Genomic DNA, 27205 nt, shown 5'->3' on the forward strand with positions numbered 1-27205 from the left:
TCTCTCTCTCTCTCTCTCTCTCTCTCTCTCTCTCTCTCTCTGTATTTGTAAGGCTCTGGCAGGACTTTTCAGGAGATAGCCTTATCAGGCTCCTTTCAGCGTGCACTTCTTGGCATCTACAATAGTGTCTGGGTTTGGTGATGTATATGGGATGGATCCTCAGGTGAGACACTTTCTGGGTGGTGCTGGTTCATCTGTTGGTAATCATGTAGAAGAACGAAAATCGACCCATTCCTATCCCCTTGTACAAAGCTTAGTTCCAAGTGGATCAAGGAGCTCCACATAAAACCAGATACACTGAAACTTAAATAGGTGAAAGTGGGAAAGAGCCTAAAACAAATGGGCACAGGGGAAAAATTCCTGAACAGAACACCAATGGCCTGTGCTGTAAGATCAAGAATCAATAAATGCAACCTCATAAAATTACAAAGTTTCTGTAAGGAAAAAAGGCAACCAACAAATTGGGAAAAGATCTTTACCAATCCTAAATCTGATAGAGGGCTAATATCCAATATATACAAAGAACTCAAGAAGTTAGATTACAGAGAACCAAATAACCCTATCAAAAAATGGGGAGCAGAGCCAAAAAAAGAATTTTCAACTGAGGAATATCAAATGGCTAAGAAGCACCTAGAAAATATTCAACATTTTTAGTCATTGGCAAATGCAAATCAAAACAACCCTGAGATTCTACCTCACACCAGTCAGAAAGGCTAAGATCAAAAACTCAGGTGACAACAGATGCTGGCGAGGATGTGGAGAAAGAGGAACACTCCTCCATTGTTGGTGGGATTGCAAGCTGGTACAACCACTCTGAAAATCAATTTGGCGGTTCCTCAGAAAACTGGACATAGTATTACCTGAGGACCCAGCTATACCACTCCTGGGCACACACCCATAAGATGCTCCAACATGTAATATGGACACATGCTCTACTATGTTCATAGCAACCTTATTTATAATAGCCAGGAGCTGGAAAGAACCCAGATATCCTTCAACAGAGGAACGGATAGAGAAAATGTGGTACATTTACACAATGGAGTACTCCTCGGCTATTAAAAGAGAAGAATTCATGAAATTCTTAGGCAAATGGATGGAACTAGATTTTATTTCTAAACAGAGCTTACTTGTCATGGGATGTTGGGCAAGTCATTCTGTCTTTCAACTCTAAGTCCAGCCATCTTTGGTCTACACTTAGAGGTAATTCCTTTCTCGTTATTCAGTTGATTGGTCAAGCAAGATAATCTAAATACACTCTTCAATGTCCAAGTCCTCAATTAAGGGGCTAGAGGGAGAAGTATGAGTACACTGTAGATTATGCTGCTCTGGAAATATTGCATTTTCAGGCACAAGTAAAGATTTAAAGTGGAAGCAAGGGACAAAAGCAGAGTATGACTCCACATCTCATTCTTCACTCAGCCTTTTGGGAGAAGAGAGCAGATCTAATGTGGCTTCTATTGTATGATCGTAAAATACTTATAGAAATGTTTCTGACCAGATTGTATATGATCAGAAAATATTGACAAAAAACCTATCTGACCAGATTTTGTGCAATGTGTCAAATAGGAAGGCATTACAGTGAGCACAGTCTAATTAAGGTTAACTTTGAGTTTGAATTCATGGCATACCTTATCAGATAAAAAAGGGGGATAGTGCAAGCATGGATGTATTGCCACTCATACTTGTGGGCTAACATTTTGTCATATTACATGAGCTTAACATTTTTTTAAAGAAGCTTGGTATGGTGGCACATGCCTTTACTTTCAGCACTTGGGAGATGAAGCCAAGCAGATCTGTGAGTTGCAAGGCCAGCTTGCTCTATTTATCTATAACTGAGTATCGAAACCAGACAGAGCCACATAGTAACATGTATACTATTCACTATTCTACCCACTTCCTCCTTAAGCATTTACTCATGTGGACCAGATGCTATGAATCAGACATAGAAAATGTTTATTTTCATACTCCCCCCGTCCCCTTTTTTGAGACAGTGTTTCTCTGTATAGACCTGGCTGTCCTGGAGCTCACTTTGTAGATCAGGCTGGCCTCAAACTCAGAAATCTGCCTGCCTCTGCCTCTGCCTCTGCCTCTGCTGGGATTAAAGGTGTTCACCACCACACCCTGCTTCATGTCCCCTTTTGTTCAGTGGATTTCTAATTGGAAGAGCAACAACCAAAAGAGGCGGGAATGTAACCTTACCTCCTGCTGATTGCTCTGGTTGTTATTGCAGCCTGGAGAGTAAGGGACTTGGTACTTGCTCAGTTGATGTTTGTTGGTGGATGTAGAAAAGTACTCGATTGCCCCTTTACATGCAGGCTGGTGTTGCTCCCAAACTCTTTTTTTTTTTTCTAGAAGAGATATTATACTTACCCCTTTTTCTTCTTTCTCTGGGAAAAGCTAAGTAATGTCATTGACAGACATCATTTATTTTTAAGCTTATGTATTTTATTATCTTATGTGTATGAGTGTTTTACTTGCATTTATGTGAGTATGTACTACATCTGTGCCTGGTGTCCCAGGCGGTCAGAAGAGGGCATCGGATCCCCTTGAGCTAGAGTTATAGAGATTGAGACTGCCACGTGTGTCCTGGGAATTGAACCCTAGTCATTGGCAAAAGCAACAACTGTTTTAACTGCTGAGTCAATTCTCCAACAAGGTAGATATGTGGATGATGCAGTTTTCAAAAATGTGTCAGTATAATCACACATATTATGTACCTACCTGCTGACAATGGACATCCGACCCATGGTTTTGGAATATTATGGATCAACGAGATGCCATGAGAATTGGTGTGTATAACCTGTGCTTCTCAGGTGACAGAGTGAGGTTAAATGAAATAGTCAAGGAATTTCTCAAGGATACCTAAAATGGGGGTTGTATATAATTCTTGATAATGAGCTTTGTTTATAGACTAGAATATGTGCTGATCACTTGTAATTTGTAACCCACAATTCAGGATATGAAAAGCTATATTAATAGGAAACAGTTAGTCAAGGATAACAGGAATTTTTTTAAAACCCTGTGAAGGCAAATGTACTCAGTTCACTGTCACATTGTCTAGTTACTCTCTGGTAGTTTGTCTTTCTGAGGAAATACTGATGCTCAGCAGTCTACCTATGGTCCTGTGATCACATGCTGGAAAAGATGAAATCCTTCCCAGAGAAGAAATAACATGTGATAAATATGTTGCTCAGTTCTCTGAAGCTGGACAAAGCTTGAGAATTATTGCCTGAGGCTTATGTACTTTAACTGATCAAGGAAGCAGGGTTAGGAACAAATATGGTAAAAACAAACTGGAGGAATGGCCTCAGTTCTAAGATCTGTTGAACAGCATTGTGATTCTTGAAACCCTTTTCTCTGTTGAAAGAGCACCAAGCCATTCCTCCTCCATGGCTCTGGAGCCCTAGATCAGTTTTCACCAAATGGCAGCATAAACTGGTTAGCCCATTTCAGAGGCATGGGGTATATCTCTTTTGTTCTTGCAAGATAATTACAGTGTAAAATTTCTGTAAATGTTTCCTAATATTCTAAGTTGTGGTTTTATGTTACATTTGTATACAGTTGATGACTGTGCTTGGTAACTTCCTAAGAGCCCTTTTGTTGGGAGTGTCTTGAATCACATCAAACTATTTACTCCAGCTTCTTTTGGTCAATGGAAATTGAGAATGGTCTCATAAATGAATAATGCATTGTAGTCATGGGCTTATGGTAAGGAAACACAGGATCTAGAACAGTATTTCCTGGAAGAGTTACGAAAGCACATCCTATGTTTTTCCAGCATATTCATTATTGTTTATAGTTTTAACTGTGTGATAAATGGATTATCCAAAGGGCAGTGTATGATCTCCCTAGGGAGGCTGGCTTCTTCTCATGTCAGCAAAAGCCCTGAGGTCTATCGGCTTCCAGGCTTTGCCAAGTTGTTAGGCTGACCAGATTCCCCTTCCTTCTCCTTGCGAGGTCTTTTTCCTTTCAGATCTTTGTTGAGATGGCCTTTATGGCCTTCCAATATGGAAAAGTTTTTTTTCCCCCTGTTATTTGGAAAATACTCTTTTGAGTAGTTTATTATTTTTTCTTTTACTTTGTAATAGTTAAACATACTTTGTCAATTTTGCACTATTGGTGCTCTTCACCACCGTTTCACTAGCCTGTGCTTTGTGTCTGATACTTAAAGTACACTCAGCAAGTGCGTGATAATAGGCAGCAGAGCACCCAAAACAAAGCAAGACAAAAAACCAACCTCACCGGCAACAAACCCAGTTCTCTGCACAACAGCTGTTTGCACCAACTGTTCACCTCAAGTTCTAAAACATTTTGTTGCTTTAGCTTTTTATTATCTCTAATTATTTACAATTTCTTGTCCACTGTTGGAATAATTGGTAATATTATACTAATGTGAAATTAATATGAAGTTCATGATAATCCATAAATTTGACATTTTTCCCCTAATTCATTTGAATGAGAAATCATGATAGGCCTAATGAATTACAGGCTATGCTGGGTGGTTGGGGATTTAGAGGATCTGGATACTTGACACACGTTATAAACATCACCAAGGGAAAGAAAGAAGCCAGATTCTATTAGGGAAAGGCAATTCTGCTTAGAGTGTCCATGAGAGCACTATATCGTTATCAGTGCTTCATTTAAAAAATGAAACCGGACGCTGAGGAACAAGACCTACTGCTTCCATCTTTCTCTTTCTGCCATTTTTGTAGTGTTTGTTGCTCTAGGTGCTGGAGCAGGTACCATGTGGAGCTTTGTAGGCATATGACACATGGGTATCATAATAAACATAAACAAGATGCCTGATGTAAAGGAATACAGCGTTTGGTGAAGAGGGCAGTGTTTTATACATGTTTCTTCTTCATTCCAAAAGGAGGGAGCTACAGATGTCTCAGGTAGAACCGTTTAACAAAGATGAAGAGCTGATGAATTTGTGGTGTAGGTTTGAAGTAAGAGGCAGTGGAGGGCATTCCATGGCAGTGAATAGAAGAGACTGTCACAATGGCCTGGGGAGACTGACAAATTTGAGAAATGGGACAAGTTTCATATAACTGGGGACTAGGGAAATGCTGGGGTCTGAGATGAAGGCATCACCGAGAATGCTTCAGTAAAGTACTGATTTTATCCTAAAGATGGAAAAATAAACATGGAATTCTTTATCAGGACAGTAAGGCAAATAGAGCCTGGGTTGGTTCTGTTTGTGTTAGTTTGAAAGTGGGCTGGAGGTAGAGAGTTCTTATTAGGTGGCCTTGATGACTTTATGCAAGAAATGACATGGACTGGTGGGGCCCAGGCAGAAGGTAGAATGCTAAGCACGGGCGGCATGAGCCACAGGGTTGTGTGAGCGGAGGCTTGGTTGAGATCCGCAGGGAGCCTGCTTGTGGAATTGGGGTTCTTTTGGATGTGCTCTTGCTCATCCCTCAACACCGCCTTCATCTGTCTCTTCCATTCTCCTGCATCCCTCTTTCATCTCCCATTCTGCCGTATTTTTCCTTTATTGTTTTGTTTTATCCTTGCTTTCTGATATTGTATCTCAGTTTTGTCTTTGCCTTTCCTTCTTCCAGAACACTGTGATTTAAACATATTCCGTGCAAACAAAACAGCATGTGTCTGTGCACTGTGCTTCTGCAGGGTGTTGTTTATACACACCCTCGCAAAGGATGCTGTCGCTTAGGAAAATGTGCCAAGCTGTATAGATAAAAGTGATTTTATTTTTGTTTTGTTTTGTTTTGTTTTGTTTTTTTTTCTTTCCTATAACAAAAGCAAACTCAACATACTGTACAAGTGAAGCTAGTGTGTCCTTGAGCACAGGACAGCAGAAATGTAAATCATGTAACCATTGAAGGAACTGTAGTTAGTGAGAGGATGCCACGCGTTTTTCACTCTGATGTCTGGCACACCAGAAAACTGTGATGTCATTTTGATAGCTACTCTCCCTACTTTTGAATCCTTGCCTTTAATGACAATAATGTGAAATTAACACTCATAGGGATGTCCTCTGGATTTATTGTTACTTGAGATCATAAATATCCATAAGCTCTATGGTGGTAGATGACTTCTTTTGTAAATTTGTTCCCTGTTAGATCCCTTGTCCCTAGAATAGTACATAACAAATATTTTATAATGACTTATTTCAGCCGTTTTGCAGGCAAAGTGACCTTGATAGATTTAGTGTATTTTAATGGAGAAATTAGGAGAGGAACCATTTATGTAAATGGTCTCAGTCTGTGACTCCTCAAGTGTGGTTAATGGCTCTGTCCCTCTATATGTAGCCACTTGTTGATGCTTTTGTTTTAAGTAATATTTTATTCTGTCAAGTAATACTGTAATTTGATGACTCCAATAATCTAAATCAGAATCTGGAAAGTTAAAGCAACCGTATTAAAGAGAAGTTAAGATTTTAACCTTGGGGTTGTGAAAGAGAAAACAGTGTTTGGTTTCCTTATTCACGTACATATTTATTTTTCCTATTATGTATCGATTAGAATCTGCTATATATATATCTGCTGTGTATGTGCATATTTAAGTGTGCAAATGAGACTCTACTTGTGAATCTAGTGATCCTTTGCATCACTTCCTTATAGAGGCATGTCGCCAGGATCCTCTGTAGGAGTCAAACACGATGATTAGGGCCTGATTAGCGTTTGAGTCAACTTTTCGAACTTTACTTTCAGTCTTGAATTTTCACATTATTTCAGCAGGAATGTCATTTGTAACAAGAAGTGTTACTAAGCCTAAAGAACAGAGGTTTCTTAGTCTCAGGCCACTTATTGAAGTTGCTCCCATCGCAGCTGCTCACCAGTGAACTTAGGATCATGTGCTTGGTTGAAACTGGGGGCGTTTCTTTTGGAAATTTTTTTTCTTTTGGTTTACTTTATTTAAGCTATCAGAAATACCTTTTCCTTGTTATGCAGTAAGTTACTTGGTTAGCATTTTAGGTTAGCATTCTACCTGACTCCATCCCTTTTACCTGTGATGTCATCTGTACATCCATTGCCCCGTGCTCAAAGATGCCCAGTCTTTGCTTGCCCACTAAGTTGAGTTTGCTTTTGTTATGGGAAGGTCCACTTAGATATATAATTTGGCAATGACTTTTTGCATGCTACTTTTGGAAAGGTTACTTGGTGAGCATTTTTGATGCATTTCTCCACACATCCTATGATATCGGTAACTGAATCTTTAATTCCCTTGTTATAACAGACAGAGTTTCTTGAATCTTCACTACAGTTCTACTCTCCTTCTATTATGCTTTTACAGCAATTCCCTAGGCCCAGGAAGGTGAAGGATGAAGTTTATAATGGTACTGAATACCAAACTGTTGCTTGATTTATTCAGGAAGGTTATTATATTCAGGGATCAAGTGACAGCTTAAAAGCTAGTATCATTCATCATCATCAGCTAATTTTCACTGGGTGTCCACTGGGTGCTGAGCATCATACAAGGCTCTTTGTCAGCATGCATGTGCCTGATAAGGTTGATGGGATTCTAGGAATACAGGATCCTGTCCTCAAGGAACGTTCTGCTGTCAATGTGAGTCACTGAAGACTCAGGATTGTCAAGTTCTGTGTACAAATGCATGGAACTAAAAACACTTCATTGCTGCAGAAATTACTGTCAGCAAACCTAGGTCCTATTCTCATTAATATCTACACTGTTGCCAGGGAAATAGAGAGATGTTGAATAGACAAGCATAGGTGTCTGCTCTAGTGACCTGAGCTCAGCAGCATACATTTATACTTTGGGCCTGCAGCAGATCCTTTCTGTCCTATACACATAATTTCGCTCCGTTTTTTACTTAATGAGATCCAATTGCCCCCCTCCTCCCAAACACCTATGCACTTCATCTTTCCTTGTGAGAAACTAGTCACGTAGATCTTGTCATCTAGATCTAGTGCCTGTTCCTTTCTAGATTGCTGGGTGATATGTATCCCTCTTCTGAAATTATTTGGAAGACCAACCTAGATCAAATTTGCTTCAACTTGTTGTCATCAATATGTAGATTAAGACAGTGAAGGTGATGCAGAGCAGCCCCTGTATGGGTGGATAAGGAACAGGGTGGGTCTCTGGAATACTTGGTAATGAGAATAGTATGAGCTGAGCCTGTGCACAGCATTTCCTTGTTGAGTTTCTTCCCTGCCTTAGGCCTGTGTCCTGCTGTGTGCAGTGAGTTTGTTTACTGGAGGACTCTGCTAAGATTTCCTTGTTTGATATCCATCACAGCCATGGCAGAGAGGATTCCCTTGGAGAAGACTTAGCAGTTCTTCTCCAGTTGATAACAAACATTTAGGTTCGGGGATTACCACAAGAGTGGAAAGGCCTCAGGAGAGTTTTATGTAGCAGTCCAATTTCTCCCCCTTCTCTCTTCCTCCCCTCAACCCGTTTCCTTATGGAGAACCTCATCTTTATGGTACTTTGCCCCTTTTACTTTTGAGATCTGGCCTTCTCTGTTTTCTTTTCGTTACCACTTAACTGCTTCTTGTCACCAGCCTGTATCAGTAGTGGGGCTTGCTCCAGGCAATATGTGCTTCTGTTCCTTGGGCTTTCTCCACTGGAGAGCCTCCAATCTCTGCTGTACTCCTGTGCAGGATATGGAAAGATATTTGCTGTGGTCTAACGTTTCAGGTTTCCAGTGCTGTTCTTCCCCCTGCTTAGTATCTTCTATTCCCCTTTGTAGTGTTTTTAATTCCAACACTAAATTGAGACAATAAAAAATAATTAGCCTGCTGCAACTTAGCTAACACACATGCTTATTTGAACTTCGGTGCATCCAGATCTCTGGCTGTTCCTTGCAATCCTATATCTCATGAAAGGTTGCTTGATCTCTGGTTTCAGAGGCTTTTCGAAATTTGTCTGTATAGAGGGGTACAATGGTCTAGATTTATTTGCATATGGCTAAAATTTATTTGCATATGACTAAAAATGACTGTTGCTTTTAGGAAAATCATCTCTTCCTAAAGCTTCCCGAGTTTTCTGGTTGGTGTGCACAGCCCAATACCACTTTGGTGTTTTAACTATAGAATGCCCAGAGTCCAGTGCCTATTAGCAAATCAGGAATGATTCCTTTGAAGAGATGAATTCATTGCTACTCTTAAAGCTCTCTGCCATCTTATACAAATGTCAGTATCTAAAAAAAATAGCTTTTAGAAGGATCATACCTTAATGGTAATTGTTTCATTGAGTTATTGTTTCTATAATATAAGGCATATTTAGTAATTTCCTTTTCTGTAAATTATGTATAAATGCATACACATTTACTTTTAGGTGTATCCATAATATAATAAGTATTAATAATTATAGATGGCAATCATTTTTATCAGTTGATTCAGTGGTAGAAAGGTATAGAAGTATCTCTTGAGTCAGGAAACAAAGAGATACCATAGCAAATTCTATAATGCTGTGAGATTACCCAGTAAGAATACTATTTTATCATATACATAAAGCTTGTAGATGATGCTTTATAAGCAAACCTGGAAATATAAACTTTTCAAGTCCATGAATAAAATCTTCTCTACCCAGATAAGTTATCTAGAGACTAAGAAACATCATAAGGCCAGACTTTTCATTCATTTGAATAATCAAGCAGTATGTGCGTGCATATCTCCTGTGTCTGGAGAGAGAAAAGTAGTGGGATTTTGCTTTTCACTGACTTATAGTTTGAGGATGTTTTAGAGAAATTTATACATCTTAACTGAAAAAATGTTCTATGTTCCTTAATTTTTTTCTGAATTTATTCATTTTTATTATATTTCTCCTACAAAATGCAAGATTATGTTTGCATATTTATTTGACAGAAGTTTTTCAATAGAAGATTGGAAAACAAAAAATTAGTAGCGTTATCACAGAATGTAAAAACAGGAGGCAAACGAGAAAAAATTAAAATGTGGGTAAACTCAGCAAGGGAAATTAAGGGAAGGACCAAAAACTGGGACTGGGAAGTCGGTCTTCTCATTGCTGCCATGAAGACTTCTGGTATTTGAATCTTTCAACATCCCTGAGTTACGCTTCTCAACTGTGATTAAAGCCTGGTGGCTCCCAGGGTAGGTCACACCCAAAGCCTCAGGGCCAGGCCTGGAAGGAGGGTGTAGAAACAAGTCTATCTCTGAGAACCTGGACCAATGGTTGAATCTGCCTTCAAGGCAAGATTCAGCACATGATTAGATACCAGCCTTGAACAACATGGAACTGCATTTGCCAGAATTTATGTGCCTCCAGGTGTTAAATATGTTTAATTATGTGATAGTGTTCTTTATGAAATATGGTAGCCATATTCCAGTTACTTCTCCCAGCAATTTTGAACAGTTGGTCTCTTTTATTTTGGATAGTACTACTTCCTATTGTCATCTTTTAATTTCCTTCACATTTGATTTAATCTTTTAACATAAACTTCAGTGTTCCAGACTCAAGAATTGTTTCCGTCTTGTGAACTCACATCCAAGGAGCCATAGCACCTGATTGGGATCGCAATTTAATGAATGTTCCAAAACACATAAGAATTCCAAAATATAACAATATGTTAAAGGTTCACATTAGATGCAGTGAAGATAGAAAATAGGATATGTGACCAAAAGAGTCCAGAGACTCTTTGTAGGTAAATAAAATCAGGAGGTAAATAAATGAGTTCCAGAAGCTCTTGGAAGGTAATGTAGAGATTCTGGCAGGGCAGAGTTTAGCAGAAATGTGCACCTAGCCTCTGCACATAGAGTCTTGACCCTGGCTGATAAAAAAGAGAGGATTGTCACCTTTGGAGTTTACCTAAATTCACATTATGTAGTAAAAAGAAAAACCAATGTAGCAAACAAACCAAAAACTAGTATAGATTTATCATGGGTCATATTGAAAAACATTTCATCTCCCACTTAAGGATACCAATGCATAGAAAGTGTCAGGATTAGAGCTCTATCTTAATAACATATTTAGTACTCTATTTTATACACATATATCCATGTAGTATATTGCATACATAACATCTCTACCATTACTCTCTGTGTGTGTTTGTCTGTTTTTCCATCTGTTCTATAGTCACCATGTGGTCCTGCATACCCACTAAGAACCCTAAAGCTATTTCTAAGAAAGCAACTTGGGATTTAGTGAGATTTTTATGTGTACATCAACCGTTTAAATTAACTAAGTGCACGAAAACTCTTGTAATTTTATTAAATATAGCTTTGATGGAGACCAGCAATAAAGATGATTTGCTCCTGTTAATAGATTATACCCTGGAATAAAACATGGCTTTCTATTGCTATTCCAGCAGCTGCAGTTTCAAGTGTACTTATTGCTAGCTACGATATCACCAAGGGTTTTTTTTTTTTTTTAATTATCAAAAGAAGTTCATGCTATCGACTCCTTTACCCTCATGTTTTTATCCCCATTGAGACCTGCTAGACCTAAGTCTACTGGTTTCCTCCCTGATTGAAAACATTTGAACCTAGAAAGTACAGTATTTCTTAAGACATTTGTAACTATTCATCATGGATATTAAAATTACAATCATGCTGCATTGTATGAGTCGTGGTTAAAAAAGAAAAATCCCTACACATATGGTGATCAGGTGACCAGTGCTATCCAGGTTTGAAGATGCTGACTGTTCTAATACCTGGTATTTGAAATTTTGACATGTATTGCATTCGTTTCTGAATATGGAGAATACATTTTTGCTCATAGAGAGTAAATTTAAAATGGGGTCTTTTGTAGCAGCACCCGTCCTGTTTGGAGTGATATAGCAGATGCTGAATGTTCACATATCAAACAAAATGCCAGCCTTCTGTAGAAAAGAGGTGTCAAAAAGTTTCTTTGTACCTTTAACGCATGTGATTATGTAGTACAAAATGCAGAGTTTGTAAAAAAATTTCTTGAATATACAGGCAAAAAAAATGAATAATTCAAAACAACCCCTAAGTTCTACATTCTATTGTCTCTTTATAACACAGGCAGAAGATAGCGGTGTACTCCCAATAGGGCTGAACTTGCACAAGTTATACCTCGGAAAATGCCAGATGGTCTATGGTCTACTTTTGAGAGCTGTCACATATGTAAAGATTTGAAAAAAGAGAGACAGCTGAATGAGAGCAGTGCATCATTAAAGCTGGAGCGAGGGTCCCCAGGCGTTGCCTGTGTTTTAAAAAGCATTGTGTCATCTCCGTATTAGCATGCGTGGGTTTTTTTTTTTTTTTTGAGCTATACATGATTTGTACACAATAAGAGGAAATCTATTATAAACCAAATAGTTGTGGTAAAATCAGGCAGGCAGTTTCGCTCTTCATTTGAAAATAAAATACTGTTTTCCTGTTTAGTTTTAATTGAATCTTGACCGTACGATTAAAATCATAGCCATGAAAAATGAGTGAAGTTACACTTCCTTTCTACTGAGATGAGTAAGAGAAAGCTTATCCCGTTTTGATTTCGTGTACGGCACACATGCGGCAAAATCAGTCAATGAAAAAAACTGTTTTAATGTTTAAACAATGTGGAAGTGAGGAGTTAATATTTGCTTATTTCATTGTAATTCAGAAACCACAGAAAAATAATCAGGTGACAGTGAAACAAAAAATAAAAGTACTATCATTTTACTGCCCTCAGAAATAGATATGGTTTGAAGATTGAAATGTAGATAAATCATTATCGATGCATTAAACTATCACTTGAACAGTAACCCATAATTTCCAGAGTTGGTTCTGTTAGGCGGGGAAAAAAGGGTCAAATCTCTCATTGTTTAGAATTTGGAGGCAGGACAGTCATCGTCTACCACTGTCTTTTTATTTAATGAGACTGACAAACTGTTACATAGTAATTCTTAGGTTCTCTTGGCCTAGAGCATGAGAAGACATTTTTGACTGCTTGATGAGGCCTTGTCCAGCCGTGGCCAATGACATTTCACCTTCATCAAACTCTCAGGTTGCTTGACGTGCTAGTTGTAGAGATGTAGCTCAAACATTCCATTTATTTGGAGAGATTACTAGAAAGTGCTCTGTAAAGGATCCTGAATCCAGTTTAGTTGTCTTTTTTGGCCTCTCCTGAAATGCATCGGCATCACTAGCAGTGGGTTCAGTAGCTGCCATTAGGATGTCATTCTGGTTTGCTCCACGAATCAGGAACAGATGATTCTCTAAATCACAAGATTGCATGTTCCTAGGAAGTGGATCTCCCTTTAGGAGGCTGGGCTGTAGATACTGGTCCTGGGGTCGCATGCAGCTGTTTAGAAATGCTGGTCAACAAAGATTATCACTATTCACCGAATGGTTCAAGGATGCATTGTCCAAACTATTAAATTCATTAACCCCTCTTAGTACAATTAATATATTCTATCTTTCCACTTTAAACTAAAATGGGTTTCTTTCTATCCTTTCCCTTTCTTTTTTCTTGTTAGTGGGAAAGAGTTACCAAACTGATATAACAGGACTCACTTTCTTATGCCCTTTATGTATTTGGACTCCTCCACACTTTTCAGTAATATTTTCAAGTTTTTGACACCTGTACGCATGTCTGCTCGTCTTCCTGCTTTAGCTCTGGGCCTCTATTATTGCTTTACAGGGTGGGTTAGGATTTTGATTTTTACCCTATGATGAAAATCTAAATTTTCCTTATTCATCTCTTAACTAGTTACCATTGATATTCTAGAATTCTGTTAATTTTGTGCAGTTTATCCTGTACACATCTTCTCAGTTCTTGCCCTTTAGTAACTTAGATTATTCATTCATGTTACAACTCCACAAGTTTGTGTCCTCCTTTCTAGAACTTTGACATTTTTCTTAATTTTTCTCACTTTTTTCTTTTCTTGGGGCTTCAGATGTAGCATTGTCTAAGAGGGATGAATGAAGGTGAGCTCTTTTTTTGGTCAGACTCAAATGGGGTTTGTTCTGAAGTGTGCACATTTGCCTTTGACAGCTACATTAGATCAGAGTGAAGTTGTTTTTCCTTAAAATGAAATTGAAATAATGGACACAGAAAAGATTTTCTCCCAGATTTAAAATTATTTTGAAGAAAACTGTGTTTGATTACTCTCCAGATTTGAATGTCTGAATTCATTCATCTTTTCGTTATAAAATGTAATTGGTGTGTTTAATGATGAGATCCTGGTATTTTGTGTATAGTATTTAGGAGAAAAACAAAAGCAAAAACAAAATAAAAAACCAAAAAACAAACAACAAAAAACAAAAAAACCAAGAGCAGCTTTCACTGAACCAGTGTGGAATTACTGTTTTTTTTTTTTAACATATTTTATCTTAAGCATTATTTTAAGTTACCAAATAGTTCATTGTATTTCTCTAATTTTATATTTTTGTACGAATTTTTTAAATTTATTTACATTTTCCTTTCCAAATTTTCTGAGCTATATCTACCTTCCTTCTTCCCTTCCTTCCTCCTTCCTTTTTCCTTCTGGAACATTCCTTTTCTACCTTTTCTTCTTTTTCTTCTTCCTCTCCCTTTCCATAAGCTCCCCTTTTCTTTAGTTTTATCATCATGGGTTAGATCTCAAGTCTGTATTTTTTTTATTTATATTTTCAAATCTATATTTTCATTATTGTAAAATATTAGCTTCTCTGCTTAACTAAATTAATTTTGTTTGTTTGTGTGTTTACCTCAGCCCAACCTGAACGTCTGCCTCAACTCCAGACATCAGCACAGGAACCCAGCAAGGAGGAAACAGGCAAGATAAAGAATGGCGGCCACACAAGGATGAGCAATGGGAATGGAATTCCTCATGGAGCCAAACATGTGTCTGTGGAGAATCACAAAATGTCAGCTCCTGTTTCTCAGAAGATGCACAGAAAAATCCAGTCCAGCTTGTCTGTAAACAATGACATCAGTAAGAAGAGTAAAGCAAATGCTGTCTTTTCCCAAAAAGCAGCTTCCTCACCCGAAGGTAAGTGTGACATAGATGTGCATCTTAAAAAAAAAAAGCCTTATATGAAATTATTTAGTCACAGTAAATCAATCAAGAAAACACCAGGAACATTTTTGCCTTTCCATCAGACAAAGAGAAATTTTGGTAAAATCCACTTAACTTTCTCCAATAAAAGTCCAGGATAAAAAAAGGGAGATTGGGCAGCCAGCACTGCTTTTAGATTGCCACCTTAGAGTGACTACTCATTACTTTAAATATAACAGGTGCTGGTTGTTTTTTTTTTTTTTAAATGCCACAGTTAAAAATATAAATATTCCATTTGGGGGCGTATCACAGTGCCTCTATTCTTTCCCTCCTTGGTGCAACATGTTACTCTGTTCAGTAGAGATAAGATTACCTGCTTGCATTTTTTTGTCTTGCAAATTCATTCATAATAAGCAAAGCTGAAATAGGGAAAAGATCATGTAATTTCCCTGGTCTTGCTGGAGAATGGACTAGGTGATGGGTATCCACTTTGTGAGCCATCTTCCAGTTCCCTTGCTGCCAGCACATAGCACTCGCCCACTCCAGCCCTGCCCAATCCTTTTACTCCGCTCTCAGAAACTCTTGCCAATGCTCTGTGACCTCAAGAAAGCTAGTTATTATTTCTTCTTCAATGGTACCTCATCTGCCCTTAGCCAACTTGAAGTTAGGCTAAATACTATGAACCCAGGGCAGTTTTTCTTTATTATAAAACAAACTCAATATGATGAAACCTGCAGATGCCCTTTGAATGGTTCGTTGTGTCATATTAAAAGAAAGAAGAAAACCCCAATCTGTGTAATTAAGGTTGTAAATTATTCCCAGCCTATGTATAGCCTTCTGTTCTTCCTCCTGCCCCTATTTGCAAATCCTTACCTAAAATCCTGAATCTCCCATATATATATTTGGTACTAGTAAAAATCTGTATTATGTATATAGACACATATATTTCATTATCTATGCATATTTTCTTTACCTTTCTATTTTAATTTCCCAGAAATCTTAGAGAAGAGGCTCAGGAATGCATCTGTAAAGTTAGCTATGCCTCCTCACAGTGATAGATTGAACTGTAAGTAGGGAATTTTGTTGCGAGTTCTCAGTAATGAGTAGGAGAAAGGATATTATGTTTGGGCTACAGATGTCTTAAACTCAACTGAGGCAAAGTGTTAGGTTGATCAAATGATATGATAATAAATGGTCTGCATAGTTCCAGGTCAGTGACCCTACTTTCCAAACTAATTAGATTGAAAAGGACATGACTGACATTTGAAAATGAGTTTGACATGTAAGCTGCATGGTCATCTCTGAAGTATAGGTAGGCTGTTAACTAAACTGGCTCTCCAAGGAGTTGAGAAGGCAATGCAATTTTCTTTGGAGGATCTTTACTTTGAGGTGATTGGGTGGAATAATTGAATGCAATTGAAATCTACTTGTTTTATACATATGAATTTATTTATTATGTTCCTAAGCCCTTGTTTTCCAGTTGGCATTTACTGGTTTTAATATTAAAAATGATAACACGGGCATATCAACCAAACTAGAAATAGCCTATGGAGCTTTTCAGTAGTTTTTGCTTTTTAATTGTGTTTGAATTCATTTGAAATGCAAGAATGCAGCTGTGGAAGAAACACAGAGGAGAAAAGGCAATGTGTATGAATGAAACATGTAGCCCTCTCCCATGGTTTTCTTCTCATTTCTTCATTTTGTCATCCTTTTCTCTGCCCTCCAATCTCTACTTAGGATTGACCCCATATATTTGGATATGGGTAGTCTATATACTATAAACTACAGTTCTTATAAAATAGCATTTGAGATCAAATTGTGCATATGGGGAGAATGAAACACCAAGGAAAGTATCAAGCGTGTTGCAGAGACCCATCCATGTCTTTTCTCTTAGCTTCTAGAATTGAGGTAGCTGAATATTTTCTAATCTGTTTTTGATTCTTGATTAATATTTCATTGTCTTATTTCTTATGTTCTCACCATTAGAGATTTTCATGAATTCAACTCTCATTTAAGGTTATGCCCTTAAACTTTGCCTCACATTTACAGTCACGCACCTCCTTTTTTGACCTCGGAGAAGGTGAATACAGCAAACCGCATATAGGCCAAGCTGTGGAAAGAGAGCGTCTAGTCTTGAAGCTCAGTTTTACCTTGACCCTGTTGACTGTGGTGTCGCATCTGACCTCCTCTCTACCTGTTTCCTCATTTCTATTTTGATAATTGTATGCAATTTACAGACGAATAGTCTGGCTGTCAGGAATAGGAGTCCCCATGCAGGAAGCAGGTAGACTGTTTATGGTACATAGCAGGTAGGCTCTATCTAGATGAGACAACACAGATGGAAGAGGATGATAGACTGCCTCTGGTTTGCAGTCAGCTCTGCCTCAGAACTCCACACACTCAGCCATATTGAAGTCCAGGCCTCACTTTTGTATAACAATGCTCTATCCCTAAAAGTGTTTTCCATACTGGGTCAGTGCAAGTTGTTCATCTTTGCAATGAATCACTGTGTATTAGCAATGAATCACTGTGTATTAGCAATATATTAATTCTTTCATTTAAGCCAGAAAGATGTCTCCCAAGTTGTCAATATTATTTATACTCAAGGTAAAAATTGCAACCAAATGAGAGGATAGTGTCAAAGTGGGTAAGCAGAGCTGGTTTTGAAGTTTTCAGATAATATTATTTTGTACTTTATTGTTAGATTGCTGAATGTAGAACAAACATAGATGATGAAGGCTGAAGTAAATATGAAATAAACAAAAGACTGCACACCTATAATATACAAACAGCATCATAATTCTGGCACCAGTGGTACCTACAAAGCTAGTTTTAGACAATCCAGGGCTAAATCATAGTAAGGCCCTGTCTACCAAAATTAAAAAAAAAAAAAAAAAAAAAAAAAAAAAAAAAAAGAAGAAGATAGAAGGAAAGAAAAAGAAAATATCCCTCAAACAAAGAAACAGAGGCAGCTTTTTTTGGGGGGTGGGGTGGGGAAGTCTATTGATTAAAATTTTCCATTGCAATTGTTTTAAAAAACAAATCCCATGCATGTTAATTCACACGAGTAACCAAACCAATTCGACCCCCACTGTTGTATAGTTGCATGTACTATGGGCCTTCTGTAGCCAGGGACAATTCCAGCAGAGCCAATCCATTCCTGCTGTGGCCCTGTCCTTTGAGGAATGCATCAATTTTCTCCACCTTTCACAAAGAGGACTGTCCTGCGTTTAAAGTAGCTTGGCTGTAAAAAGGCACTCAAAACTTAAAGACAAATCTGCCTTCTAAAATGATGTAATCAAGACAGTGGAGAGGTGGCCCAGCAGTTAAGAGCATCGGCTGTTGTGCCATGTGACCTAGGTGCAGTTCATAGCCCACAATTGTGTGGGCTTAAAATTGTCTGTCAGTCCAGTTCCTGAGAATCCAATGCCCAATTCTGGCCCCTGAGGACACCGGGCATAATTCAAGACCAGTTTACTCTGCATAGTGAGATATGACCTCAAAGAATCAAGCTAACTAACCAACCAAATAACTAACTAGTCTGATCTAAAGACCGTTTACCCAACATTCCCACATCACTTAGTGTGAATGGCAATCCGCCTGCGGTGGAGGCATGGGGTTCCATTTCAGTGAACAGGTATCTACTTAAATCCTTTCCTTTCTTACTTTGAGGAGGAGCTATCACACCTGTGCTCTGTACTGGTTTTCCTCCCCTAAGAGATTGAATTCTCAAGACTTGTGGGAGGTGCTGACTCTGTAATGTTTTCCCTGGTGCCTGCAGTCTTACAGTTTTCCAAGTATTCATGAGTGGTGTGTTGATTTATTTCAAACCATGGTGTCTCACTCTTCCTTGAAACTAGCATAGCTCATATATTCTTCTAAATTGTTCATTTTTGCAGCGGAGAGAGAAAAGTACTTATGTGGAAAGACAGCACATTTTACTTAAAGGTTATTAAATTAGTAGATTTCTTCCTGTTTTGTATAATTAAATATTTTCATACATTCTTAAATTTTCTGATTGCATCACCCAGGTGGAGAGTTTTAAGACTAAATGTGTAAGATTCTTGACCTTTGAAATAATTATAGTGTAATTTAGTATCATCTAATATTCAAATTGCCAAGGGTTTTCATTAGTCTTGAAGACACTTTTCCTTTCCTAGAGATGGTAAATGGTAATATGTTTTAGGTGTGCCAGTTATAGCTATATTTTTTGTAAAAATTAGGTTTCCACAAAAATATTGTTAAAGAATTTCTATTCTCTTTAGGGATGTTTGGTAATTTATTTGCACTCCACACCTGATACTCAAGAGTCAAGTATTTGTAAGAGGTACACATTGGATTTCAGCATCTCACTGAACATCAGTGCTTGGAAAGACTGAAAAGCACTGGCTCTATGGCAATAGCTGGAGCTATCTCACGTTTAATCATATGGAAGTGGTGTAGTCTGATATGTAGAATATACATTATGGAACCTGTCTGCCTGGGTTTGCTTATCAGCTCTACTTGACAGTTATTCATCAGGATGAGGTAGCAGCCTGTTGTACTGCAGCATCTTCTCTGGAATAAGGGGGTGTTATATGTACCTACATTTTAGGATTATTATAAGTACTCAGTGAGGTTGAGCAGCTTTGTGGTCATCATTACTGAGGCGTATGAGGTTACTGGCATGAAAGTATGCTTCCTGGAAAGGGTGCTAGATGGAGACTTAAGAGATAAGGTGGAGTTGAGTTAAATGGTTGAAGGTAAGACTGTCCTAGGATTTTTTTTAAAATTTATTTTTTATTCTATTGCTGTGGTCAAATATTCTGATAAGAGCAACTGAAGAGGAAAAAGGTTTATTTTAGCTCACCATTTACAATTAGATTCCATCATAGCAAGGAAGTCAAGGCAGCTGGAACTTTAAAAAGTCATGTCACATCAATAGTCAAGGCCAAAGAGGCACAAATGCATGCTTGCTTAACACTCAGCTCGTTTTCTCTACCATGATACTATTTAGAATGCAAACCCAGGGAACGTTGTTGCCCACATGGACTCAGTTTTCCCACATCTACTAACGTAATCAAGACTCTCCCCCGCCTACTGGCCCTTCTGATCCAAACATTTCCTCATGAAGACTCTCGTCAGGTGATTTCATACTGTGTCAAGCTGACGGTTTAAAGTAACCGTCAAATAGGAGGAGGAGGAGGCATTGGAAAGGTACAAGAAGCTTTATGAATTAGTTTACATGAACAATTTGATCTTGTGGATAAGCTGACATAGAAGAGATGATACTGAATGAATAGGAAGGCATCATTCCACTGGCAGCCGGGATGTCTTTTCTGAAGATGGATCTCCATTCTCTATGACTTGCTGAAGGACATCATTGTGTCAGCTACAATAATTCGTGTTGTATTTTCATTCCATTGTTGAGAACTCCCTTGGTTGTTCTTGTATATGTCTAGGCACCGTCTTACTTGGCACCTGCACTGCAGTCTGTGCAGTGTCTTTACTCTGACTCTATTACAGCCTTCCTGCTCTTTAGTGAGGAACTATCACGGTTAAGTCAGAGAGTAAAAGGCTTGAGACATGTTGGATTTCAGAGGCTAAGAGGATCTAGTTGAGTTCTCTGGGCCTGCGGAATGATTAAAACCCAATCTCTTTGGTCTTTTCTTCTGCCGCCCTTTTTTATATTGTCCTATGACATTCTGACTCTGTGATCTTCTCTTTGCTCCTTTTAAGGCTCTTCCTCTTCCTTCTTTTCTGTGCATTTTCCTGAGCATTCATGCTGGTGTTTTGTTTGTTTGTTTTGTTTTGTTGTTTTGTTTTTAATAATATACTAGAGAGTTGAGTATCCTCTTGACAACAACAAGTCCTCCAGGAAACTGCTGCCAGCCTTACCAGTTTATTAATTATTATTATTATTATTATTATTACCACTACTACTATTATTATTATTACAATTGCTATTATTATTTTATTTTTTTCTGTATAGTTTTAGATGACTTACACATCCAAAATTTAAAAGCCAGGTGTAAAGTGTTAACATTTAGGTTAAGTTACTCAGTCTAAATTTTATAACACTTTAAAAGCTTTGTTTTTCCCCATGAGAAGATTTTGCCTATAAGTGTAGAAGTAGCAGACCAGTATCTTGGTATGGATGGATAATGATCAGGATATGTGGTGTCAGCACAGTGTTCCAGTTGGAGTTTCCAGAGGCACATTTTCGATGACTTGTGGAAAATATGTCATGGCATTCCTCAAAGAACTTAATTTGCCTGGGTAACATTGTGATTGCTTGGGTTCTGTTTTCTCAGGCACAGTGTTTTCCAGTGCATGGCAGAATAACATTCAGCGTGAGTGGTTTAGAATTGTGCTTTCCAGTGCAATATTTGCCAGTACTCTGGAGAATAGGGGTTCGCTGCACATCCAGTGCACTAGGTAGAACAGCAAGTACTGTGTGTGGGTGCTGTCAAGTAAGTCTTTATGTTTTACTTACTTGAAATAAATAAATGTTTAAAAATTGTAACAATTATCAGTAACTTTACAGCAAATAAATATCTAAATAAATTTATTTAGAAGTTAGGAAAAATAGAAAAGATTTAACAAAGTTTTGAAATACTAAAGCACACACACACTAACAGAGATATTGAAAACATGCCTCAGTCCTCAGAGTTCACCCATGAATCCTTTGTTAAAATAATCAACATCTTTGTCGGTTATCTGGAATGGTGTTAAAGGCTGTCAGCTACGTATGAACTCTACCACTGGAATTTCTGGCTTTTAGTTTTGTAGTGAATTTCTGTCATGCAACTGATCCAACCATTTAAATTAGCTCAGCATCCACTCAGGAGATGGGTGGGGAGGAAATCAAACAATGGGGATACAGATAGATTGGCCAGGAAGCTTTAGGGTGTGGGGTGCTTGGGAGAAGAGGCTATTCAGAGCCAACTGAAATCGAATGAACTGAGTAGACCTATGTCCCTGTTTGCACAGATGCTTTTTAGCATTTTTTTTAGTACAAAAAAATAGTTTTTGTTTAAAATTATAGGTGTGTGTGTGTGTGCGCGCGTGTGTGCATGTGTGTGTCTTGTGTCTCTATCTTTTGCTTGCTTTTGTTTTGAGACCAATTTTTATTCTATAGGAGAAGTGGGCAAGGATATAGGAAGGTCTATTCTCAAACCCAAGTTGTGCCATGCCATGTGTGGACAGTAGAAGCCCTGAAGTTTTGTTGCATGTGTTTCAGACAGATGGACAGATCTTGATCTTGGTCTGAGACTACCCCTAAGTAGAATAAGAACAGAAGTCACATGATCATTCTAAGGTCTCCCATTACTTCCCTAGTCTACTCATTGGGAAAATAACTAGAAATTACAAAGTCAAGAGGAATAACTGAATGTAGTTGGCAGCTGCTTATGGCTGGTCTTATAAGGGATCAGTCTGAAATAATTCAAGTGGGAAGTTCCAAAACACATCTGCAAACACATTCATGAGTCTTGAGAGAAAGTTTAAGACCAAGGATGCCTACTAATATTTATTCTCACTAGAAGTTATGTGAAACTCTGAATGGTCTGTTCTTAAGTAGAGTTTTCCAACTGAAAGACAGGTGGTTGGGATCAGATTCCTGGAGGCTGGCCAAGTTAGTGCCATAGGTATGTAAGTGCTGGAGTCTTAGGAGACAAATATAGAGCAATGTCAGACATTTTCCAGATACAAAATCAGATGGAAACCAAGTCTGAGTGATGCCACACCTACAAGATAGCCTGGAAGAATTTGGAGTCAGAGAGAAGCAGAAGACCATTCCATTGGGAGGAATTAAGAAAGGCAAGTATACATCCTCTGTGGTCTATTTTCAAGAGTACAGAGAACAAAGGCTCTAAGACCATGAAGGTGACCATATCTGGTTGTACCAAGTTTTGTTTGCAGGTAAAATAAGATGAGCCCCCAAAATAATAGATTTAGTAACTAGGAAAACACAAAGTAAAACCCTTGTAATATCTCTCTCTCTCTCTCTCTCTCTCTCTCTCTCTCTCTCTCTCTCTCTCTCTCTCTCNCACACACACACACACACACACACACACACACACACACACATGAAAAATATCCAAAACAAAACAACAAACATAAAGGCTGGAGCCAAAGTACATATGGAAGGAACTGATTCTCTTAAGTTTATATTTTTGTTTGTTTGTTTGTTTGTTTGTTTGTTTGTTTTTCTGAGATGGGAAAGATTTGAGTATGTTTACCTTTGGGTGAAAAAGATCTATGAGAAGAAAAGGTTGAAGCTATGAGAAGGTAATTATCATGGCTTCTTCACAAACTAGCTCGTAGTTTCCTTAGAGTTTAGATCTGAGTTCCGTACACTAGATTAAATGAATATACAAACAGTATCAAAGCAAGAGCACTGAGTAGCTAGAGAAGCATTTGATGAGGCACTGACCGCAGGGGCTCTGCTCTGTATGTAATGTGTGCTTGGTTAATCCTGCAAGTCTTCTCAGGTAACTTTTATGGAATGACATGATGTGAAGCTTTGCTGATTAAAAAGTGCCTCTTCTCAAGTCCATACTCCTATTTTCAAATACCAATACCATTTGAACAGAAGGCATTAAAAGAGTCTTATGGTTATGAGTCTCAAATTCCTGAATTTTGTGTCTTGGTTCAGAGATCCATGGGACTTAATAGCTTCTTGTAACCAACACTCACGAGGCCCTGAGTTCAATTTAGTCAAAGGTTTTGTTTGTTTGTTTGTTCTTGTTTTGTTTGTTTGTTTTAAATAATAGTTAGCAATAAAACAAGGCACAAAGTAGTAAACAAAGAGTTATGGCATTAGAGCATGTGTACAAGAGGGATGAGTTAGGAAACCACTGAAGTTCAGACAAGCAAAACTCAATATGGTGATTTTAATCTATGTTTAAAGATGTGGTGTAGCCAGGCGTGGTGGCACACGACTTTAATCCCAGCACTCAGGAGGCAGAGGCAGGTAGATTTCTGAGTTCGAGGCCAGCCTGGTCTACAAAGTGAGTTCCAGGACAGTCAGGGCTACACAGAGAAACACTGTCTCGAAAAACAAACAAACAAACAAACAAAACAAAACAAAACAAAACAAAAAAAACCCAAAACCAAAACCAAAAAGATGTTGTATGATTCCTAGGGAGGTATGAACATTTATTACTCATCCCAGATAGGGAATCAATGACAAACCAAAGCCCAACTTAGTGAACTGGTAAGTTTTATTGGAGTTACTTACAAGAATATGTGTGAAGGGTTACTTTTAGGAGGACAAATATCTTAAAGGCATTTGTACTGCTGAAGTCCATCCCAGCATGATAGGTGACAGATCACACACACACACACACACACACACACACACACAGCTGAAGACTTTGTCTCAAGAGAGTTCTTTCCAGGCAGCTCAGTTTGTGTTCTATATCCTCTACTTAACTTAGATGCTCTCTGCTGTTTCTCAGCAATCCCTGCAGCTTTACATACACTTGGGAAGGAGGGTCCTAGTGAATTTAGTCAGTTTCACTATTAGGATCTTCTTTGAAGTGTGGGTATTTTAATCTGGAGGAAAAGGGTTACCCAGGAAAGCAAAGGTGTGGTTTCGTATGGTCTGCTCTTCATAAACTAATGTCCTAGCAGAGGTCTGAAAAGTGTTATATTTAAAGTATAATTGTGAGTTGTAATTAATTGTGAGTTGTAATTAATTGTGATTGTGTCTTACACAGTCACTGATCATGTTTGGTTTAATGAATTAATTTGAGAATCTTATAAAACTTGTTACTTTTTTTCCTAAGACTTTAAAAAAGGTCAAAAAAATCTTGTTAGTTTTTGTGGCATTCTTGAGGTAACTAAAGATGTTAGATATAAGTAGATACGTTATTTAAAAATCAAGTGGTTCTAAGAACTGAACTGATTGTAGGATTTAATGAACCACTGTGGCTGGTTTTAATTTTGAGACAGGAAGTCTGGAGCAGGTATTGTGCTGACATGATCTAGATTTACTGCTTTTAAACATCATCTTGTCTTATCTGATGAGTATAGGTTACTAGTATGAAATTACTAGCAAATGAAAGGCTTTTTTAAATAGCTCTTGCTATTTTTAAATAGCTCTTGCTATTCAGAGGGTAAGTGATGAGTTAGAATGTGTATGGCATTTCAGGAGGCCATGAGATGTAGTTGCATGTGAATATTCACTGACTGTAGAATACAGTTTGATGAAGAATATGATTTCAACAGGAAAGAAAAAAGGATTAAAGGATGACTCCCATTGTTTCAGCCAGAGGAAGGATGAAGTTGCCACTAACTAAATGTGATACTAGAGATAGAAGAAAATTTAGTTTTGGTGGTGTTGGACTTGAGTTCCCATAATGTATATGACTGGTGGTTTGCAATGTGTGGTAGTTTAGAACGACGGAGTTCAGAAGAAAGGCCTGCAGTTTGAGATATTTTCTATGTGACATGAGGGTGTAGTGTATATAATGCCTGAGTCATCACACTCTAAGATGATGCGAACATGAAACAGGCTATAAGTGTGGGATTCTTATGATTCATTTTGTCCAAGGAGCCAGCATCCTTTGGACACTTTCCATATAAGTCTAATATGAATTCTGCCAAGAAGGAAAAAGTACAGAAATATCTCAAGAACACAGCCTTGAGCGGCGACTTCATTATGTAGAAGACAGCAAATGAAAAAGAACTGGGGAAAAAGTACAGCTGAGTGGAAATTTATCAAAAAATAATAGAGAGCCAGTTTGGCAGCTAAATGAAGAAAGTATTTTAAAATGGAATAAGTATTTACATGTCACATGCAACCGACACTCCAATAGGATGAATGAGAATTATTCGTGGAGGGCATCTGTGGTGCTTGTATCATTTGCTCTTCTAGTTGCTATTACAACATACCCGACAAAAGCAAATAAGCACTGATTTCTTTTGGCTCACAGTTCAAGGATTCATTCTGGGATGGTGCCTGACAATGAAGTTACATGAGTGTATGTGTGGGGAGTCATAACATAGCACAGTTCTATAAGCGTGTGTGTGTGTGTGTGTTTGTGTGTGTACACTATCAGAGTTTAGATCATTATAAAAGGAATGGTCATGTTTTGAGAACAGAGAAGTTATGGTGTGACAGGAATGTGTGGTAGGTGGGCACATTCCATATTCAGTAAGCAATATAAAAGATTAATGCTGGTGTTCAACCAATTTCCCCCTTTTATTCAGCAGGATTCCACTCCACTGGTGGACTGTCCACATTGACTCTGAGTCTTCCCTGCTCATATATAAACCTTTCTGGAAACATCCTCATAGGCATAGTCAGAAGTGTGCTTTTTCAATCATTCTAAGTCCACTCAAATTGACAGAGAAGATGAACCACCATCACAGTGATGTTCATATTTTTGGTCTCTTTTGGGGGGCAGTGTGCATGTCTTGCTGATTCTAGACAGAAAAATAAAAGGCTGAAGATTAGTCATTTCTTTGCAAGGAGGTTTCTTAAAGAAACATAGTGAAAGAACTGGAGGCTAGAGATGAAAGTTTTAGGAATGGAATGTATTGATTGGCAAAGTCATTTAATACAGGGAGACATTGATGATGCATAATGTTGAGTCTGGGAGAGTCAAAGGGGAGGAGGTTCATGACACACTGTGTTAATAGTCTCTCTCTCTCTCTCTCTCTCTCTCTCTCTCTCTCTCTCTCTCTCTNGTATGTGTGTGTGTGAGTGTGTTAGTGTTAGTACCTATCAGATTTTAGATCATTAGAAAATTGTCCTGTTTTGAGAACACTATTATAATACCTACATTATTTCATTCCTTAAACCTGAGGCATTTCTTTAACTGGAAATCTTTCGAATGGCCTATAGATTATTCCATACTAAACATGTAGTTTGGAGACCATCTACCTAAGAAAATATATTATGTTTTGGCACCAAGTCAAATGTGCTAAATGATTCTGTGTTTTGGGAAATATTAAAAAAAAAAAAAACAAAGAACAAAAAACTAAACAAAACAAACAAAAAACCTGAACTGACATGTTCCTGCACTTGTGCCCCGTGGCCTGGCCAGCCATGCACTGGTGTGCAATGGCTAACCTGTTTTTATCTCATGGAGACTCTGACTCAGAACTCCACAATTTCCCCACCCAGCTCGCTAGGTCCCCACTGGTATGTCACTACCACACCAGCTCCATGCTTCAAATCCTCCATGGCCTTTGTGGTGCACATCAGGCAAACTCATGCTTTGCAGAGGTACCTTTCTCTTGTGAACCCAGACGAGCTGCTGTGTGAAAGAAAACACAACACAAACTTAGTTCAGAAACAATGCTAACTCAATCTCTGGGTACAACAAGTAAAACGAAATCTTG

At 38.1% G+C, this 27205-nt stretch overlaps 1 protein-coding gene across 1 annotated transcript in view; it reads left to right on the forward strand.

Moving 5' to 3' along the window:
* Mdfic (MyoD family inhibitor domain containing) overlaps window positions 1-27205 on the forward strand; it is an 82205-nt gene that overhangs the window by 36560 nt on the left and 18440 nt on the right. Inside the window, exon 4 of the mRNA XM_021164706.2 lies at window positions 14585-14863. Within this exon, the coding sequence (XP_021020365.1) occupies window positions 14585-14863 (279 nt within the window). The remainder of the gene's footprint in view (window positions 1-14584; window positions 14864-27205) is intronic.

Source organism: Mus caroli, chromosome 6 (assembly GCF_900094665.2).
Source record: "Mus caroli chromosome 6, CAROLI_EIJ_v1.1, whole genome shotgun sequence".
Lineage (NCBI taxonomy): Eukaryota > Metazoa > Chordata > Mammalia > Rodentia > Muridae > Mus > Mus caroli.